The 22,083-nt window shown below is 38.9% G+C and overlaps 1 protein-coding gene across 5 annotated transcripts in view; it reads right to left on the bottom strand.

The window, feature by feature from the left end:
* Positions 1–22,083, bottom strand: part of CTNNA2 (catenin alpha 2) — a 1,323,879-nt gene that overhangs the window by 839,937 nt on the left and 461,859 nt on the right. For all 5 annotated transcript variants that reach the window (XM_043917729.1, XM_043917730.1, XM_043917731.1 and 2 more), the window contains one exon: positions 19,094–19,360. In XM_043917729.1, coding sequence (XP_043773664.1) covers positions 19,094–19,360 — 267 coding nt within the window. The remainder of the gene's footprint in view (positions 1–19,093; positions 19,361–22,083) is intronic.

The following is a 22,083-nucleotide window of genomic DNA, read 5'->3' as shown; positions in this document are numbered from 1 at the left end:
CCAGGCCCCTCCGTCCATGGAATTCTCCTGACAAGAATACTGGAGTGGGTAGCCATTCCCTTCTCTAGGCGATCTTCCCAATCCAGGGATCGAATCCAGGTCTCCTGCATTGTAGTCAGACCCTTCACAGTCAGAGCCACTTCTGGTGGACTTCTGTGTAGTACTTAATACAATTTACCATCCACTCCTTAAATTAAGCCTCACCTGTGCTAAAGGGCTTACCTGGTGCTCAGAGGGTACAGTTCCTGCAACGTGGGAGACCCGGGTACTTGCAGCCTCATTCTCTCAGGCACTTCTATTTAAAGATCAAGCATTCTCATAATATATGCTGTTGTTTAGCTGTTCAGTCACGTCTGATTCTGCAAGCCCATGGACTGCAGCATGCCAGGCATCCCTGTCCTTCAAGATTTCCCAGAGTTTACTCAAACTCATGTCCTTTAAGTCAATGATGCCATCCAACCATTTCATCCTCTGTCACTCCCCTTTTCCTCCTGCCCTCAGTCTTTCCCACCAGGAGTAAAATGGTACAGAGGTGGACAGTCTGGATTAAAATCTTGGCTCCAATTCCTTCTAGCTGTGACTTCTAACTGAGCAGGTTGCATAAATAACGAGGGTCTTAGTTTCCTTATTTATAAAACAAGAATAACAGCAGTATCTATAGTGTAGAGTCACTGAGAAAATAAAATAACATATGTAAGGAGTTTAGAATACTACACGGCAAAGAGGAGTAATAAATTTTAACAATGAAGTCATTTAAAATAACTCTTTCAATTACTTTGTGTGTGCTTAGTCACTCAGTAATGTCCGACTCTTTGCAACCCCATGGGCTGTAGCCCATCAGGCTCCTCTGTCCATGGGGATTCTCCAGGCAAAATGCTGGAGTGCACTGCCATGCCCTCCAGGGGATCTTCCCAACCCAGGGATCAAACCCAGGTTTCCTGCACTGCAGGCGGATTCTATAGTTTCACTGTTACTCCACCCTCTACCCCATACTCAGGCCATTGTTGTCTCTCATTTGCTCCATCATCAAACTCTAAATTAACCTCCTTTCTTGAATAACTTATTTTTCCCTAACAGATCATTCTTAAAATTCTTCTGAGTCCTTCTGCTCCACTGGTCCAAAACCTTCAATGGTTGTCAAACTACCTTAATCATCAACTACCTGACAACTTAGAGATACCACTAATCTTACCTGGCGGTTCTCCAATTCTATTTTCATCATTCCTTTTGTAAGATTTGTCAAAGTCCCCAAAAGAACTTAGCAGTGGGTTGCATTTTTCATTCAACCCTCAGAATTGGGATGTCATTTTCAGCAAGGACAACCTAAAGAAATGTAACTTCATATCCATTCACTTCAAGTCTCAGTGACCTTCAAAATTCTCTCCAGTCTAATCACAACATCTGCCTCTCAATGTCATCTCCCAGGACTCTCCCTAGAAACTCTTGGTTTGAGACGAGGTGGTGCCTGACTGCCACATTCCACTTCCATATGCTTTCATGGGTGCTATGATATTAATTCTCTTTTGAAAATTGTGGGCCTCCCTGGCGGCTCAGCAGTAAATAATCCGCCTGCAATACAGGAGACACAGGTTCTATCCATGGATTGGGAAAGTCCCCTGGAAAGGGAAATGGTAACACACTCTATATTCTTTCCTGGGAAGTCCCATAGACAGAGGAGCCTGGCAGCCTACAGTCCATGGGGTTGCAAAGAGTCAGACATGGCTTAGTGACTAAAAAGCAACACTGATTATTTTAGTACCTTCCTCCCCATTGCTTGTTTGAAGCCCATGTTGACCCTATGCAGGGCAGACTATCTTCAACTCTCTGTATAAAAGACTCTCTTCTTAAGTCCCATTATTTAATTCCTTGTCATTTAACATCCAGCTTGCCCATTTGGCTCTTGTCTTCTTGTCTGACATTACTATGCATCATTAGTGGGAGGTGTGTGTTTGTGTTTGTGTGTGTGTGTGTGTGTGTGTGTGTGTGTGTGTGTTTAACACAGAGACAGAAACAGAGGGTTAGGAAGAGACCAACAATTAGGACATTTTTCCCCTGCATTTTTGTATCTCCTACTACACCCAGCTGAATGCTTTGCACATAAGTAGTTGATAAATATTTGCCAATTAACAGATTGAGAATTCCATAGACAGAGGAGCCTAGCAGGCTACAGCTCATTGGGTCACAAAGAACTGGACATGACTGAGCAACTTTCACTTTACTCACTTACAAGAACAATATTTTTAAATAACTTTAAAAAACCAGGGCTTGGAGAAGGAAATGGCAACCCACTCCAGTATTCTTGCCTGGAAAAGTCCATGGACAGAGGAGTCTGGCGGGCTGAAGTCCATGGGATTACATGACTGAGCATGTGTGCACAAGGGTGGAGGGAAATGGGTTGGTAGCAATAAAGTGGTAGAACTAAAAAAAAAAAAAAAAAAAAAAAAAAACCAGGGCTTATCAATATGTTATATTTCTGTCTAAAATCCTCTCCTCCTTTACTTAAAAAGTAAAAATGGCAAGCAACCTGAGAAAAGAATCAAGAAGTGACATGAACCCAATAATCTAGCAACTGAATAATTAGTTACTGGATTGTCAATGGTTTAAATTTTTCTAAGTTTAATAATAGGAGAAACAAACTTCTAATCCCCCAAATTAGTTATATTCTATGTCTGTGATTTGGAATGTTAAATTATCCACTTAACACAGAAAGTCAATTTATATTTCTCAGAAGCAATTATGACTTAATTGCTGTTATCAACCTAATAAATTACTAGGTGATTTCCACAAACTGGTTATACACTCAAATTTCATGTCTGATGAAAGAATAATTGTATCAATATTCTGCAAATATGAAAAGGAAATTGGTTCATTGGCCATGAGGGAAATGCATACACCTTGAGTATAAACTCATCTATCTTCTTCTGTCTACTTTTAAGCACACAAATTAAGATGGGAAAGATACATTTTGCCTCTCACAGGAGTAATGTGCAATACATTAATTGCTTTTCAAGAAACACAGCGTGGCCTGACAAATATTCTTTGTACTTAATGAGGATGTCATGTTCTCCTTTGAAGTCTGGATTTTGATGTGCACCCGTTGATAATACTTTAAATCATACAGAGTCTTTGTATACCACTGGAACACAGACACCCGAAAAGGGTTAACCCAACTAAGAAGATAATGGATGCCCTTTGGAACACAATAGAATGCTTATGAAGGAGTGTCATGTCTCCTCTGGGGAAACTGATATGGCCACAGTGCAGAAGGCTAAGAAGAAATTATTGGAGGATAATCTCATGAGCCACTAAGATCAGAACAGTGAGCATTTTCATTTGTGAATCCTTTCAACAAACGTTTATGCTCACCATATTGATGGAAGTATGAATGAGACCTGGTCTCTGTCCTTCTGGTGTTCACATCTGTAGACACAGAACTGAAAACAGAATAATACACTTACTACTAGTATACTCAATGTCTAGTAGTAATATAAAAGGGATAGTAGTTTAGTTAAAAGGAAAATTAGAGACAGTTTCAAAAAATAAAGCACCTTGGTAAGAATGAATATAAATTTATTAGGTTAAAAAAAGGCAAAGAAGTTCAAACATAGAAAGCGTCACAAGAGGGAATGTGTGAAAGAAAGAGCAATGGTACATCTGAAGAATAATAAACAGCTAATTATGACAGGACATGGAACAGAAGGTGAGAAAAAAGAGAATCTGCGATAAAAGAGGTAGTCAGGGTCCCAGTGAAGTGATCTGATGCCATGCTAAGAACTTCAAACTATATCCTGGAGATGGAATTTCACTGGTAAAGAAAACATAACATCTGATTTGCATTTTGGGAAAGCTAGACCATCAGAGGTAATGGGATAGAAGGCGAGCAGGCAGAGCAAGCAGTGAGCAAGTTATTTCAATGGTTCAGGCCAAAACATGGACCTGAATAAATGGTGGTCATAAAACATGAAGTGAGAGGGTCCAGCCAAAAATTGTAAAAGGAACTGAATTTACAAGAGTTCAAGATTAACTGGAGAGGAAAGCAGGTAAGAGTAAGGCTCTCAGCTTTCTGGATTGAATAACCACATTCATAAAGGTCACACTTTAAAATAAGAACTACTAAAAGAAAGGCTAGGCTTGACAGGGGGAACACATTATGTTTAGTTTGAGAGCACTTGGATGCTTAGATGTTATCCAGATTAACATGTCACGTAACCAGATGGACACTGGTCTGGAGCTCCAGAGAGAAGCTGGGACCAGAGAAACAGACATGCAGTGCATGGGACCCCAACCAGCCAAGCCTGGAGGCCCTTTAGTGAGAACTGAACAGAGTAAAGATAGAACTCTAGAGAAAAAATAACTTAAGTGGCTGGAAAGGCAAGCAAGCCCAGGAGATGGGAGATGTAAGGGTCAAAGAGGCAGGGGGGAAGAAAAGTCAATAGAGTCATTCTGGAAGGTTAAAGGAAATGTAACCTGGAGGAAGAATCAGTTTAAGGAAAGAGATGCCTTAGTGCGAAAACAGTCACCTGGGAAGTTAAACCTCCACAAGTGGCAGCCTTCTAAGGCAGGTGGCTTGATGACTTGGTGACTTTTAAATTTATCAAAATCTACGATATATTGATTTAAACCCAAAGCACATGGCAAGGTCAAATACACATTATTGTTTTTGTTGTTATTGTCTGCAATTTTGCACCATCAATACTTTCTCTCCTTCTTAAATGTAAATAGGTTTGAACGGTAAGTATTAATATAACCCTTACAAGTAAACTGACATACTCATTTTGCCTCCTCTGCCCTCCAGCAGATATTGTCACACATTCCTTCTTTCTCTCATTTGACAAATGTTTCTTGAGAGCCAACTATGCACAAGGCCATGTTAAGTACCAGAAGTAAAATTGCTACCATTTTTTTTTTAATGGGACACCTTTTAAAAGAACATGAATTAAAACACATGATACATGACTGCACTACTTCTTTTACTGTTCATGAAAACTCCATGTGGATGTGTAAAATAGAGAGCTACTGGGGAGCTGTTGTCTCGCACAGGGAGCTGAGCTTAGGGCTCTGGGATGACCTAAAAGGGTGGGATGGGAGGGGAGTTGAGGTGGGAGGACGGCTCAAAGGGGAGGGGGATATATCTATACGTATAGCTGATTTAGGACTTCCCTGGGAGCTCAGCTGGTGAAGAATTTCCCTGCAATGCAGGAGACCCTGGTTTGATTCCTGGGGGAAGATTTGTCATGTAACTCAGGATTTCCACAGGCTGTGTCAGCAAGATTTCCTGGAGAAGGGATAGGCTACCCATCCCAGTATTCTCAGGCTTCCCTGGGGGCTCAGACAGAATCCACCTGCAATGTGGGATACCTGGGTTCAACCCCTGGGTTTGGAAGATCCCCTGGCGGAGGGCATGGCAACCCACTCCAGTATTCTTGCCTGGAGAACCCGCATGGACAGAAGAGCCTTTCGGGCTACAGTCCATGGGGTCACAAACAGTCAGACACACCTGAGCAGCCAAGCACAGCATAGCTGATTCATGTTGTTGTACAGTAGAGGCTAACACAACATTGTAATCATACTCCAATTAATAAAATAAAATAAAACACGAACTACAAAAAAAAAAAACCTCTTCATGTGGAGAATCATGAAAGATGGAAGTCCTATTACTTCTGAGCAATCTGTCATCTAAGAAGAGTGCAGCTCTGTTAGCTTTTTGCCTGAATAAATGCTATCTACCTGTTTGCAGTCCATGTAGTTGGTATGTTCCTCTTGGTCTCAATTCTTTTAGGCTCTTTCACTTTTATCTATATTTGCTATGTTCTTTTCACCGCTTAGACTCCTTGTTCTACTCTGTACCTCCCAATCTCCACCGTCTCCAGCAGTCAGCAATATACGAATTCCTGGCCACGTCTTCCACCACTTATCTCTATTCCGCACACACAGCCTGTGGAAAGCCCAGTTACACAGCAGAAGGTCTGAACTGCATGAGTTTAAACCAGGCACAATGTGCATGGATTCACCACAGTTATTTACCCCCTAGAATTCTCTATTCCGCTCTAGTCTGGCAGCAGTTAACTGATAAGAAAATTAGCCTTTCTTTACAATAACATAAAAGGCGGTGCAAAGCAATTAAGTAGAGCACAGAGATGGAAAGTTACTAATGAATTACAAAGGATCTCTCCTCTCTTCCCCCAGCCCATCCCGGTACACAGACATTGACTCTGAGTGCTGGTTTTAAATTAATTACTCCTTACTTAGGAAAGTAAACAGTGGTCGCTAGGGAGTGACGATTTTATAATATACAGCAATTATTCTCTGAGAAAATGAATCTATGTACAATTGGGTTTTGCATAATTATAAATGTATAACCATAAACAAAAAGCATAACGAGCTGAAAATGACAACAAAGAACAAACTGCAGAATTGAGATTGCTGTTGACATTAGCAAAAGAAATAGATGGTAAATCAAAGTTACTGGCAATGATTTAGAAAATTGTTTGAAGTTTCTGGGCCAAAGACACACACGTGGCTTATATCTTATTTCCTAGCACATGATTCACCAGTAATGAGGCTTGTATTTGCATTTTCATGTATGTGGCAATCTGACCATTACTTTGTTTTGATTGTAAGTATATAAAATTTAGAGTCTACTTTGAGGAATAGGTCCATATTAACTAGATTTACAATATAAACTTTGTTAAAGTAACAAATTTTGAAACATTTTTAACTTACAACCAAATAGGTAAATTTAGATCATTTTCAAAAAAACAAATTAAATTATTTTTATACTGAGAAAGATAATAATGCAAAGGCATCCATTTCTCACCAGCACCATAGCTAGCATTTATTTGGTGTTTCTGTCAGCCAGTCTACCAAGTGTTTTTGTATGTTTTACTAATTCTCGCAGCAAACCTCCACGGCCTCATTAGACCCATGGGAAATGAAAGCTTCAGTTCAGTTCAGTCCAGTCGCTTTCACTTTGAAAGCTTACAGACCTGCTTAACCATCAGGGAAGGCCAGGAGGTAACCAAAACAGTCCCACCTGAAACATGAAAACCAATGGCTTCCTTTACTTCCAGGCCAATCAACAGCAGCTGCTTGACATGTAGCGCGTGGGAACTCTCAAACTCTCTTGTGTCAGTAGAACAGAAGAAAGGCAGGGAGGCTTCAGGTTTTTCGAAAGACAACTTAGTGGCAATGTGAGCAAATGGGCTGAAGAAGATTGGAAGACTGGAAAGGAAATCACTTAAAAGGTCTTTGTCAAGATGAGACACAAAATTCTGGCAAAATCAAGTATCACCAAATATTTATTAACTACGGATCTCATGTGAAAACTGATAAGCAGGGACATGGGAGGGAATTCCCAGCCATCAAATGGAGGAAGTGAGACTTGTATTTATGACCATAGTGAAATATGGTAAAGCCTAGCAATCATGATAGGTTAACTGCTTTGGACATTTGCTCTGGAAATTTCAGTTTGAGACAGAACTCTTTGTCTTTAACATTCAGCGCTTTCCAAAAACAAAACAGGAAATGGCCACTGATGATTTCCTCCCAGTAATGCCCTCCAAAGGCAGAAGGCGCTGCTAGGTGTGTGGAGTAGAGACTTCAGAACTCATGATAAGTGAAACTGAATGACATTGAATACCCTTTCCAATCTCAAAGTTTAATAGAGTGATGAAGAAAAGAAGAAAATCTTAGTAGTAAATTAGTTTCAAAATGAATGGACTCTGTGGATCTCTCCCTCTCTCTCTCTCTCTCTCTATCAAGGATAAATAGATAGTGTTCTATCATTAAAATGATAGCTTTTTTTATACTGACCTAATTGAAAAGCACCTTTTTAAAAAATATTTTAAATACTGTTTCTAAAATCAAACTTTATAAAATGCTTAAAAGAATATATTCAATATTATACCATGACCCACTGGGAACAAACTTTATTTAGTGTTTTTTAAACACTAAAATTGAGAATATGTGGGCATGAATTAGTCAGACTTAAGTAAGTGATTACTTTATGTAACCATCTAGTTTCAAGGACACAGTTTTTTCCTGGTAATTACTGTGAAAAGTCAATATCTGGGGAGACTTTGTTGGAACTACAACCCTTTGATAAATTAATAATTTTTTGAACTAGGCAAACTAGCAAATTTATAGGTACTCTGGGGGCACCCCTTTTATAAATCTGTAATTCTTAATGGAAATAATTTAGGAAAGACTCTCTGCTGCTTGTCTGTGCACATGTATATGTGTGTATGTGTAAAATAAGATTGGTTTTAACCTTTCAAAAATGAAGATTTTATGTGCCTATGTGAGAGAAAGATGACAATGACACAGCAAATGGAGTAAAACGTTAAGAATAGGTGAATCTAGGTAGAGAATATGTGGTATCCTTTATATTTGCAATATGTCTGTAAATAGAGTTTTACTTTTTTTCAAGCAAAATACTTTTTTAATTAAGGAACATTAGTGAGAAAAAGTTTTGGAAATAAATACAGGGGGGAAAACTCATAGCACACACACACCCATATATGTATATTCAGAAGTATGTGTGTGTGTGTGTGTGTGTGTGTGTGTGAACCACTTTGCTGTAGAGCAGAGATTAACACAGCACTGTACAATAACTATACTTCAATAAAAAAACACTAATACAATTTTTTTTAAGATTGCTCATGCTTTGGCCAAGTCTTCTTTGGAAGTTGCTGGGCATGAAGGTGTGGATATGGCTGCAGGAAAGTGAACAATATTATTGTATCTATAGCTACTGTCAATTAACATTGACAACTTTTCAATCAGGCCCTGATTCCTAAGGCTTTTCTAGGCATCAGCTTTAGCACTAACTTTGGTTAGAAGATGTCTGGCAGCTATTTCTGTTAAGAGAAGTAGGGTTAAGAGGAAAAGGTAATTAACCTACCATGGATTGGGCACCTATGAATGTTCATCCCATAAAATTACTATCACAATTTTGAGGAGTCAACATTATTACTCCATGTCATAGACTCAGAAGCAGAGGCACAGGGGGAAGTGTTTTTTGTGTCTGGATTCAGACATAAGCTTGTCTCGTTCACCCTACACCATGCTGTTCCATTGTGCATGAGGGAAACCAGTATAACCAGAAAGATAAGCAAGGGACTCAAGTGACTTACATCAGTCACCTGCTAGTCTGACTGTCACATGCACATCTGTGGGTAACCATTTCCCTACAGCCTTAGCTCAATGAATGTGTATAATAAGAACAAAACAGGGCATCAGAGAACATTTGGAGAAATGAGCAATGGGACTCAATAGGTTATAGTGAAGTTTCCCAAATACGCTACAGGAGAAGTTCCAGAAGTATGTTAAGGAACTTGGTTGGTGAAAAATCCAAATGAGTGTTTTTAGGGGCAGGAGGTGTGTGTGTGTGTGTGTGTGTGTGTGTTTACTTCACCACAGAATCATAAACTAAATCTTATCCATGAGTACCAAGTACATTGTCATTACTGTATCATAGGAAGCACACGAGAATGGGGAGATATAATTCTAGAGGGCCAAGTACAGACAAGCACTTCTAACACAAGAAATCATAAAGAAAAATAAGACTAAGGAAGTAAACATTTTAAATAGATCACACTTTTCACCATTTAAGAGTTCACTAGATAAAAGGACTTGCTTGGTTCCCAAATTTTACAGTATGGTTAATAAATAATATGATAATCAAAATGATATTTGCCATCACACATTTAGACAGTTTAGAATATGATAATCAATTACAGCAGTATTCACTATTAGATTTAGTACTAATTATTTGAAATAAAGATGAGCTCACATCCACAGAATCAATGTTCCTAAGAGAGAAAATCATTATCTTGGGGAAAATACAGATTCTCCCATTTCCCCTTGTGAAAAGAAATAAAACCAGATTGGAAACATAATACCTTTGATTAAAGACGTCAGGGAGGCAAATAAATGAGAATTTGAACCGCAATTTTCAAGAAGGGTATTTCAAATCTCATTCTGTTATTTGCTCAGTGACTTTTTGTAGCTCTGTGTTTGCTAATTGAAATGTAGAAGAGAAATTTAATTGCCTTGGGATATTTCCTTGTTGTAATTATAATAAGACATACTATAAAACCAAATGATGCTATCAGGAGATACTCTTAGGCTTATTACACCTTAAAAAAGTTAAATTTTCTTGGAAGCAAGAAGATATGAGAAGTATCAATATTCTGGAATCAGATTTCTCAATGATAAATAATGAAGCTGGATAAATGGGTCTCTGCTTTCTAGCTCAGGAAGACTACCTTGTCCCAGATGCTGGCTGGCTGTCTCACGTTCTGCCAACAGAACCACCCTAAACTCTCCACCTGCCCTGAGCATCTCTTGTTATAAACTTATCTGCATCTGTATCTATCTTTACAGCCACCCCAGGGCTACAAACTTTTCCAAAAAGGATTAATGCAAGATCCATTGCATAAACTTAGTGTACAGAAAGGTGTCACAAGCAGACTAACAATCCTCTGAGGGCCAACTGCACCTTCTTGCATCCCCTGAGTTTGGCCACGTAGGAAGTATTTAGTTTGTGCTACACTTACAGGTAGAAAGAAACTCACTGGAGTATGACTTAATATTCTCTTTGGCCACCAGATGTCAGTGCACAGTAAAGAATGCTAAAAACACCACTGCTTGTTTCTGGCTAGCAAGGCTATTTTGGTGAGTTAGTTTCCAGAGTGAAACCAGGGCAGATAAATTCAGAGATAGTCCATAGGGAGAAGACATGAGACTTGCTGGGCCTTCTACCCTCTAGTTACTGATATTATGTCCTAACCTGTGGGAAAAGTTCTCCACTTTTTAAAAAAGGTGTGTAAAAGTCTGTTGCTGCTTTTTAAAAGTAAAATAAACACTAATAAATGCATGCTAATTTGGGGCTCTGGTGGCTCAGACAGTAAAGCATCTGTCTACAATGCGGGAGACCTGGGTTCGATCCCTGGGTCAGGAAGATCCCCTGGAGAAGGAAATGGAAACCCACTCCAGTACTATTGCCTGGAAAATCCCATGGATGGAGGAGCCTGGTAGGCTACAGTCCATGGGGTCCCAAAGTGCAGGGAGCCGGCCTGAATGTACAGGCCCCTTACGGCCCTAAGAGAGATCAAAAGGTCTCTCTTTGTCCTGCCACCCCTTCTTGTTAAAGTATAGACTGGCATTTGTCTCCTTCAGGGAAAAAACACACCGGTGACCTTTTTGCCTGTTTTTCTGGTGCTGATAAGCTCATCATGCCTGAAACCTGTTTTCCATCTAATGTTCTATTGATGAAGCCTGTTTTCTATCTAATGTTCTAATGATCTTAATCATGTTGGGCGCTAGGGTAATTAATGCTTTACTGATCTTGAGTGTGGGAATTTAAAACATCTGTAGCTCTGCACGTATGCAAACCCTCAATCTATTCTTAGTAACTCCTGTTAGCGTATATATAGGCGTGGTATTCTTCAATAAAGTTGGCGGAGTCAGACGCAAGCGGACTCCGTCCCTCTCAACCCCATCTTTCTCTTTCTGAGTCTTCTTTCTGAGTCTTCTTTTTCCTAGGTACTCTGGTGATTGCGTTCTTGACCAGTTCGTTTGCCGGCAGGCTCCGGCACCAAAGAGTTGGACATGACTTCACTTTCACTTTCACTTAAACCTAAATAGCTTAAACTAAATTAGAAAAATCCTAGATGTTGTAGAATTTGGATTAAAAATGTTCAAAATATATATCCATAAATTACTAGGCATTTAATAGTCATATCAGTGGGACTGTAAATTAAAAGCCACAAAAAAAAAAAAAAGAAATCAATGCAAGAAAGTTATATTATGTAAAAAATCAAATATCCCACAAAGGGCTGAAAGTTCTCAAGATGTCCCAATTGGAATTGTAAAAATGTTTGTTTCTTTGAGTAATTAAATCTTACATTAATTCTTTGGATATATGAAAATAAGAAGTATGGTTCTCAAGGTCTATTGATTATGCTCCTTCAACACAGTTCAGATACATACACTTCTTCCCATTTCTGTTCCCGCAATGTACTGACATGCATAAACTCTCACTCGAATCACTCTCATACACTGCAGCTTTGCCCTTTTCAAATCCATTCTCCACTTTGCTGTCAAAGGGATATGTAAAAACACAAATCTGACCAGGCATCCCTCTGCTTAGATCACCAGCCACTCCCTAATGCCTCCAGTTTGAAGCCCAGCCCCCTGCATGGCCTACAGGGCTCCAGAAGCTTCCTCCAGCTCCCTGACTTAGCCAGATTTCTCCCTGGGCTCCAGAAGCAAATAGCTTACACTTACTTTACCCATCATGCCTCTGCATGCAAGGATGCTCTTTCTGTCTGAGAAACCTTCTCATTCACATTCATCATGTTCATTCCTGCTCATGCACCACCTCTTCCGGGAATTCTCGGATTTCACTCTTCCTAACCCCATCTCTGTCACACACACAGGTTAGGTGCCCACTATGCATGTAGGTGTACATGATATGGCAGCATTTAACACTGCAGTTAACTACAGCTGTTCAGTAAGCATTTCTCCTTTACACCTTTATGACTGCTCTTAGCTCTCTTATACCAAAACCTTATTCCAAGGCCTAGAGTTGCTATCTCAGTAACATAAGGTCACATATCCTTAGTTACTTACAGGGTTTGAAGTAGTAGCCAGATACCTGAATCCAAGTTCTGAGCTCTTACCAAAATCCTAGGCTACTTCCAATGGCCATTAAGTGAGAATCGCCTCATAGGAATATAGTAGAGGGCATTTTTAAGTATTAAGTACTTAATAAAAGCATTAAAAATTAACACATATAACTGTACAGACATTAAGCCTTCAAAAATATTGGCATGAACTCAGAGAAGCAGAAAATTGCTGAGCTTGCCTGCCCTATCTTATTAGTACCTGAATTAGAAATCTGAAATTGCTTTCCAAAAGCTAAATGGTCATGCTTACTGGCTTTCGTTTTTATGCATTTGGCCTTCACCTTGCTAATTGCTTTAGAACATGAGCTACATCTTGCACTTTCCTGCCTGTGTGCTTATAGTGTTCTGATGGGTCCTCTCTTCTTCTCTCTCCACCCTCACTCTCACATAAAGAAATGCACAGAAAACTTTTTATCTTCTTAGCCCAACATGAGGGTTCCCAGATTTCAGTAGGAGAGAAGGCCTGGGGTAAGCCTTTCTGATAAATAACTATTTTGATTTCCACAGCAAAAGGGAGAGTTAGAACTGGGAAGGGACTGAACAAGAAGCTTGGTAAAATGTCTTCTTCACGTGGCCTCCCTCCTTGCCTGATGTTGTAGAAATCATGAAGCAATAAAACCCTTTAAGAATCCCTGAACCAGCCATAATTTTGGTTCATGAGTCCTTAAGGGATCCATACCTGCCCGGGAGCATCCATCTGGGCATAGTAATAAAATAGTAAGAAATAATTATTTCCTATTCCAAAAGACGAAGAGTGATATTTGGAGAAGGGGGTCAACAGAGAAACTCTACCTCTTCAGATTCCTTCAACACAGATCTCTGAGGTCAGGTATGTGGGCCTCTGGCTTAAGTGATCTAATAACCCTCCAGCTCTCCACTGGAGCTATATTCCAACACTGGATCCCAAACCCAAATCCAGGGTTGCTATCAGGCACCCAGAAACCTCTTCTCCCTGTCCCAGAAATGCGCTGGGGTCCTGAAATGACTGCTGCCACCTGGAATCCTGCTGCTTCACCTCTTTCTTTGGACTAGATATTCTGGAATATGAGTGCACCCTCTGAGACCAGCACACAGTTGAAGTCACTCTAGGAAGTGAACACTGGAGCATGGAGATGCTCCCTGGGAGTGACAATTCTCTCCCTTCACCATGTCCGATTACATTCCCTTGCCACCCTCATCCACCTGTAATATAGGTGTCACATCATTTCTCACTTTCACATTCCAACATTTCCATCCACTGAACAACAGATCAGTGAGAAAACTGAAACTAGATCAAGAAAAGAGAATATATTTAAATAGAAGGAGAAAAAAAAAAGAAAACATGAGAAAGTAGATGGGAGGTATGAAAAATTAGGCAGAAATACAAGTGACAACTCACATAGAGTATGTATGTCATGATGACATTTCAGCTCAATGTGGTTGTGACCAGACTGTCCTACTTCTCAGGCACAGATTTAAATCTTGCCAGGGAGAAGTAATACAATGAAAGGGAAAATATATTTAATACTATTCAATGCCTTCCTCCCTTCAAAGTTGAAGAAGTCAAGAACTAGAAAAGAAGAGTGCAAACAAAGCTTCCATGAATGCAGGGTCCCCCGAGACCCTCAGACATAGTGGACATATGAGGACATAGAGGAGAGACTGGAGCAGATGACAAGGCTGGAAGAGGTAAGAGCCAGTAAGTGGCAAGTAGATTAGAGTCCACTCCTTAACACCAAGCAAAAAAAAAAAAAAGTGAAATATGGGAATATGGTTAATTATGGTAGTCAACTTTATTTCATTTTCTTTTTTGGTTATAGAATACATTTTTCTACAGGCTGAGGGGACTGAACAAGTGCAGAAGGAGAAACTGAACATGAAAGAAAAATAGAATGACTCATCAAGCAAATTCCCAAGTGAAATGGGAGAAGAAGCAAAAACACAACTGGAACATTTAAGATGAGAGGAATCTGAAATTAAGATTAGAGGAATTGTCTGGTTTAAAAGAAAATAAAAGAGAAATAGCTATTGATTATAAAGACTAGGTCATGAATGGTGTGAATTTCCATATTTCTAAAGCATCTTTATCTATAAAAGAAAGTTTCAAAAAAATAAGATATGGTACATTCTCTTTTAAGGAAATTCTGTAGGAATAACTTTTCATTCCCCTCTCTCCCATTCTTGAAAGTTTTCTAGTAGTCAGCATTGACATTATAACATGATTTACTTCCAAGCAGTCATTACATTTTTATAAGCTCTTTCCAGTATCCCCCAGTAGATAGTTTCACTAGATAAAATTAACTACCTCAAACTGTCACATTTTAAACAGAGGCTGATATTTCCACTGATGAGCAATCATTTTACTTTTTGCTGTTGTATCATTAGAGACTGTCTTAACGGTCTCAAGTTGTTAAAATACCGGGTGTTTTACTTCAGTCTTTTAATAAATCACTACAGCAACTATTCATGTAGACAGGATAATAGCGCCAGAAAATCGATCACCAATCATTGAGTCCTAATTACAGTTACCCAGGTAAAAATCAATCCTATAACTTTAGATGAAGGCAAAAATACTAATTTTTCCCTTGTACTTAATTAACTAAGAAACTCAAAGCCACTTCTGCATCCTACCTCTCGAAAAACTGTTTGACACAATGATGACTATCATTACGAAATGGACTTCAACATCAGGAGACGACTGAAAATGTATTTTCTATTTATATGGGTCCTTTTACTTCAGAATCTCAAAGTTGTTTGACTTTTTCAAATTCCTATTACATTGGCAAGCATTAAACCAAGCATCAGGAAGGAATGTTACCAGAAAAGTAAATCACAGGAAGTCTGAGTGAGGTTCTCATCCAATGTAATATCAATTTGTTTAATATCTGAGAATAGCATTTAGAATTCAAGACAGATGCCTGTGAATTCTAAATCAATTTCAAGCCAATATGCCTGGGAAATAAAAAATGCTAAAGCATTCATTATGTAAATATGGAATAGAAATGTGTAATTCTGTTACAAAGTAAAGAGCAATAGAACACTATTTTTAGTTAGAAAATTTCAAATATCGTTAAGTGCTATCCAGATTTTCTGGTGTAGCATTACACCAGTAGTAGCATTATTACTTTTGAGAAGGTGCTGAAATTAATTGCATTTATTAAATAGCAGTTTTTAGGGATCCACACCAAATGGAATTAGTATCTAATTCTATCGCTAATTGAGACAGTTCTACATGTTGATTTTTGTCAACATCTGATAAACAAAATTTTAGACATTAAATAATGCTTTATGCAATTTACATAGCTTGAGAACTAATACCCATTTAACAATAGAATATTACTTGGTTAATATACTTAGCTAATTAGTTAACATATAAAGCTAATCAAATATAATTAGTGAATTAGTTAATATGCCATTTTTTATTTGAAAAAATAACTTCAATTATTATATTCATGTGTTAATTTCCCAAAGCCTTACTTGTCCAGCATGAGAAGATGCCACCCTATTAGAACAGGTGGGAAGTACACCAACATATTTTACTAATAGATTTTCCCCATATGGCCTTAAGTTTTTATCTTCTGAGTCTAAAAGTATAATACCCAGTGATGCCTCAATTGTTAAATTCACTGTGGCTACAGGCTCCTTTTAATGAAAATCATCGAGATAGAAAGAGAACGGGAAGCTGCAGGCATCACGCTCTTGGGAAGAAGGTGGCAGCAGCTGAAGAGTCCGGACTGTCCTTCAAGAGAGTCCTCTCTATGTGCATGGCTATATTATTACCAGGTCCTCACTTAGGTTTTACTGTTTACTTTTTTATTATAAAATAAACTATGATTATAGTGCAATTGATCAAAATCTAAATAATCTACCTATTCTTAATTTTAAAAAGCACCATTTCCAAAAAAAGAAAGCATCATTTCATGAAATAATTTTGTATTTGACATTGTAATTTTCTATTCTGTTTAACTGATGAGACATTTTTATTCTAATGTACTCACTAAAAATTAATATGGCATGATAATGTGTTAATATCTAAGTGCATGACCTACTCACTTTTGTTTCCTTAAATCATGGGTTCATCCATTCCTATTCCAGAAAAACAAACCAACAAAAAACCCTTATCATCACTCTATCAAGTTCCAAAAAGACATCCTCTTAGAATTTTTATAGGGACTGTATGAATCTTACAAAAATTGATAGGGTCAATAGTTTTTCCTACCTAGGACCCTGACATCTTTTACCAAAAAGGAAAACTTATTCCTTGTAAAGGTTTCCCTAGTGGCTCTGATGGTAAAGAATCCGCCTGCAATGTGGGATACCTAGGTTCTATCACTGGATCAGAAAGATCCCCTGGAGAAGGGAATGGAAACCCACTACAGTACTCTCGCCTGGAGAACTTCATGGCCAGAGGAGCCTGGCAGTCTACCGTCCATGGGGTCACAGAGTCGGACACAGCTAAGCGACTTTCACTCACTCATTCACTCCTTAGTAGAGTAATACAATTTCCTATTTCCTCTACATCTGTGTCAGGATTATTTCCAGCATCTACAAATAAATAAAATTAAGTATTAAAATAATAATTTTCAAAATTATTTTGTAGATTAAGTAAAATAAAAGTATTGTTTTTACTTTTCATTTTGTAAACAGGATCTCTTTTTCATTACTCCATTTGTTTTTTTTTTTACAGTATGGAAATCTAGTGACTTCTATATGTTTATTTTAAAATTGATAAACTTATTGAAGTGTCTTATTAGTTCTAATGAATTTTATGTTGTCTCCTAAACCTTTGTGAATACACTACATATTAAGGCCCAATTTCTGGTAAATACTTGAAATTTATTACAATTAATCCTTATAAAATACTTTGGAAATAATATATAGTCTGAGTTCAGTATGTATACATATTTCTTTGACTAACTGAAAAAAATAAGGGAAAGAGGACAGCCACCTGTGAAAACAGGGAAGAATTATCTGTGTATGCGTATTATCTGGGTATGTGTGCGTGCGCAGTCACTCAGTGGTTTCTGACTCTTTGCCACCCCATGGACTGCAGGCTCCTCTCTCCATGGGATTCTCCAGGCAAGAACACTGGAATGGGTAGAATTTCCCTTCTACAGGGGATCATCCATACCCAGGGATCAAACCTGGGTCTCCTACATTTCAGGAGGATTCTTTACTGAGCCACTAGGGAAGCCCTTATCTGTATACTAAGTGTTATAATTATCTCTCCTTTATATCATCCATTTCCATGCCTTTAACAATCATTTCCTCCTGGTCCTCTTTTCTAACAGGCCAAAAATTCATGTCTACATATCCAAGAGCAAAATCATCATTTTTTTCCCACAGCTGTTAAATAACTGATTTTTCTCCTGTGAATTTCTGTTACATTGTATTTTATCATTTAGAATCTTAGTTCATTCTTTGTCCTTTTTCTCCTCTACAGGAAAACATAACTCCTAAAAGCAGATGCTAATTATTTATAAATGTCTGTAGCTCACAACACATATAGACTTTCACTGAACAGGGGATAAACTCAACTGAATTCCAACTTCTCACAGATGGGCCATATCCTGACCCAGGAGTGGTGAGAGCTGTTAGCCTGGACCGCTGATGACAGGCATCCGTCCAGCTTATTTTGTTGCCTCGAGTATACCCAGGCTCACTGAGCCCGCCTTCCACTGCTTCCCTCATTGGGACAAATCCCTAGAAACAGCAGGTTCAGAATATGAGTCATTCATGGGACTAGCAGAGGTGCCACCTGGGGCGGGGTGAGGCAGCGCTGATGCAAGGAAGACCAGGATCCTGGATAGGATGAGAGGACAATGAGTCTGATCACCAGGGACTGAAAAATCAAGAAATTGAGAGCAATCCTTTACTCAGACACAACATATGGGTATTGTACACCTACACTGCCGAGGACATTTGCCTCTTCAATAATGAAGTGCTGTGTGCTTAGTCGCTCAGTCGTGTCTGACTCTTTGGGACCCTTTGGACTGTAGCCTGCTGGGTTCCTCCCCCAGGGGATCTTCCTGACCTGACCCAGGGATCAAAACCTGCACGTCTCCTGCACTGCAGGCGGATTCTTTACTCGCTGAACTATGGGGGAAACCCTTAATAATGAAGATAAACCTGCAAATTATAAACTGTCCTTACTATAACAGTGAGGAAATTTACGGTATTCAGGGTTTCTGCTTGAATATGATCAGGTTCTTAAACAAAGTTGTCAGTTCCTTCAAAGACCAGTACTAGGTTCTACCAAGATGTCAGATTCCTAGTAACCGTGACATATCATGTAGTTTATCTTACTATTAGAAGCCTCCAAAAGGGGTAAATCAGTGTATACTATCTTGGTATTCTTCATCCCTAATACATTTTCTCGGTGAAAGCACACTCCCCTCTGGATACATCACCCAGATGCTTACATCAAACTCGTTCAGAGCCGCGGCCAGCTCCCCGATGCCCGTGTGGCCTTTGGCTTCGTCGGTGGGAGAGGTAGCTTGGGCAGCATTGGAGATGCCGGCAATGGCCTCCTGGACTTGTTTGAACACGTAATCTCGGTTGGCTCTGGTAGCAGCCACGTCTGGGTGGCGGAGAAAAGCTTGGGAGGCCGTGTACAGCATTGTGGCATTCTTCTTCAGAGCTCCTCGAGCGGCGGCCATCTCATCTCGACAGTGAGGGTCCTTCAGCTCCTGTGTGTGCAAAACACAGATGTGAAGCTTGCCGTGAAAGTGTCTGTAACAGAGCTTAGAGTCACAGACTTCTGGGACCACATCAATTTTGTTTGTATTCAGTTAATATTTTACTTTATTTGTTTATAAGATGCTGTGTAATGACTATATTATATGTGGTATTGGTATGTCATTAAATCTAATTCATATTGACCAATACAAAGGTAAAAAAGTAGAACTGTAAGACATGAGTTTGAGCAAACTCCAGGAGATGGTGAAGGACAGGGAAGCCTAGTGTACTGCAGTCCATGGAGTCACAAAGGGTTGGACACGACTTAGCAACTGAACAACAATATAAAATAAAATACTTATAGTCTCCGAATTCCAAGTCAAGATGCTCATTTCATGACATACATTATTTAAGTTACCAATCTAAAATTATAACATAAAACAATTTTGTGCCTGGGAAACTCCATATGACCCAGCAACCCCACTACTGGGCATATACCCTGAGAAGACTGCAATTCTAAAAGACATGTATACCCCAATGTTCACTGCAGCACTATTTACAATAGCAAGGGCATGAAAGCAACCTAGATGCCCATCGACAGATGAATGGATAAAGAAATTGTGGTAGATTTATACAATGGAATATTACTCAGCCATTAAAAGGAACAAATTTGAGTCAGTTTTAATGAGGTGGATAAAACTTGAGCCTCTTATACAGGCTGAAGGAAATCAGGAAGAGAAAAACAAGTATTCTATATTAATGCATACATATGGAATTTAGAAAAATGCTACTGATGAACTTAGTTGAAAATGGTCTTGTGGACACAGTGGGGGAAGGTGAGGGTGGGATGACTTGAGAGAATAATATTGACATATATATACTATCCTGTGTTAAATAGATAGTGGGAAGTTGCTAAATAACAAAGGGTGCCCATCCTGGCGCTCTGTGATGACCTAGAGGGGTGGAATGGGGAGAAGGGGAGAGAGGCTTAACAGGAAGAGGAGATATATATATATATATGATGTCAAAATAGTACCCACTGGGAAGTTTCTTTATTTTCAGCTTTAAAGAGTATTATAATCATATTATAATATATAATATGATTATATTGTGATTATGTATGATTCACATTGTTGAACAGCATAAGCCAACACAAAATTGTAATTTAATCCACCAATTAAAAGTAAGTAAAGTTTTTTAAAAATGCAATATGAATTTAAGAATTACATGTCAATGTAGGAAAACAACTGAAGAAGAAATATTTTTTTTCTACATATATTTTAGAAACTATCTCCTCTCTCTAGCTGTCAAAAATTTGTACATACTGCTCTTCCCATGTGAAATATCTGAGCTTCCCTGTTCCAGCCTATCCTTTCCCTTGATGGGGCCCATCTCCTGAAAACCCAATCTCCATCCAACTCTCTAAGTTACCTCTCCTTCTAGCTGCTCCCACAAGGCCCTCCTCCCTCCAATCATTAAAATGCATCATGGTTTACTGAATTTACATAAGTATATGTCTTTCTCCTAAACTGTATGTCTAATGAGAGCAAAGAGCCCTAGCTTTCTTGTTCTTCAGTCGACAGCACAATGTCTGGCTCATAAAAATGCGTCCAATAAATAGTGGTGCAAGAATGGAAAAACTGAGCCACCAACAAAGTAAGCGGCTTGCGTCGATCAGTTAGTTATCAGCAGATGGAAAACCCAAACTTCAATCTTCTGACACTGTGCCTGCCTCCATAATCAATTACAATTACAAACATGGGAAATCAAACTCGTCTGATTTTGCTTACTGCATCACTGGCACTTTATTATCATTTTCAGAATGGGGTTCAGTTTTTTTAAAAAAAAAACACTTTTAAAAAAATAAATAAATAAATAAAAAATAAAATAAAAAACCGCTTTTGATGGCAGATCTATCATTTGAGTTGAGGAAATAATTAAAAAAAATAGATCACAGATGATTTGCTTTCTAAGTTTTGGATGTCAAAATAGTATCACTGGGTAGCTTCTTTATTTTCAGCTTTAGAGAGTATTGTTAAGAAAATGTTCACAGTATTTTTGGAAATATTAAAGGTAGTACTGTTCTCTCAGAGCCATGTGAGACTGCCAGCTGAGCATCTCTGGGAGAAAATTTCTCTAGTTTCAAAATGTATCATTAGAGGGTATTTGAACCACTGGGGTTCTATTCCTATTTGCTCAGTTGGTACATGAAAGATGGATGACCTGGAAACAGTAAATTGCATCCTCTCTTTTTTTCGGTCAAAATAATTCTGAGACAAGCACATTATATTTGATATTTAGGACTGGTAAGACAAACCATAAGTTTGTAAGTAAAGAAGTAAACAACCAGACTTCCCTGGTGGCCCAGTGGAAAGGAATCTGCCTGCCAATGCAGGGGCCATGAGTTCGATCCCCCATCCAGGAAGATTCCACATGATGTGGGGCAACCGAGCCCATGTGCCACAACTTCTGAGCTTGTGTGCCGCAACTACGGAAGCCCACGTATCCCAGAGCTGCACCCTGCAACTATGAGCCCCAGTGCTGCAACTACCAAAGCCCATGGGCCTAGAGCCTGTGCTCTGCAACGGGAGAAGTCACCAGAATGAGAAGCCTGTGAGCTGCAACAAAGAGTAGCCCCTGCTCACAACTAGAGAAAGCCCCCAAGCAGCAACAAACACTCAAATAATTTAAAATAATGAAATAAATAAATTTATTTTTAAAAAAGCAGTAAACA

Source organism: Cervus elaphus, chromosome 11, assembly GCF_910594005.1.
Source record: "Cervus elaphus chromosome 11, mCerEla1.1, whole genome shotgun sequence".
NCBI classification, from domain to species: Eukaryota; Metazoa; Chordata; class Mammalia; order Artiodactyla; family Cervidae; genus Cervus; species Cervus elaphus.
This window is presented reverse-complemented; position numbering and strand designations above follow the sequence as displayed.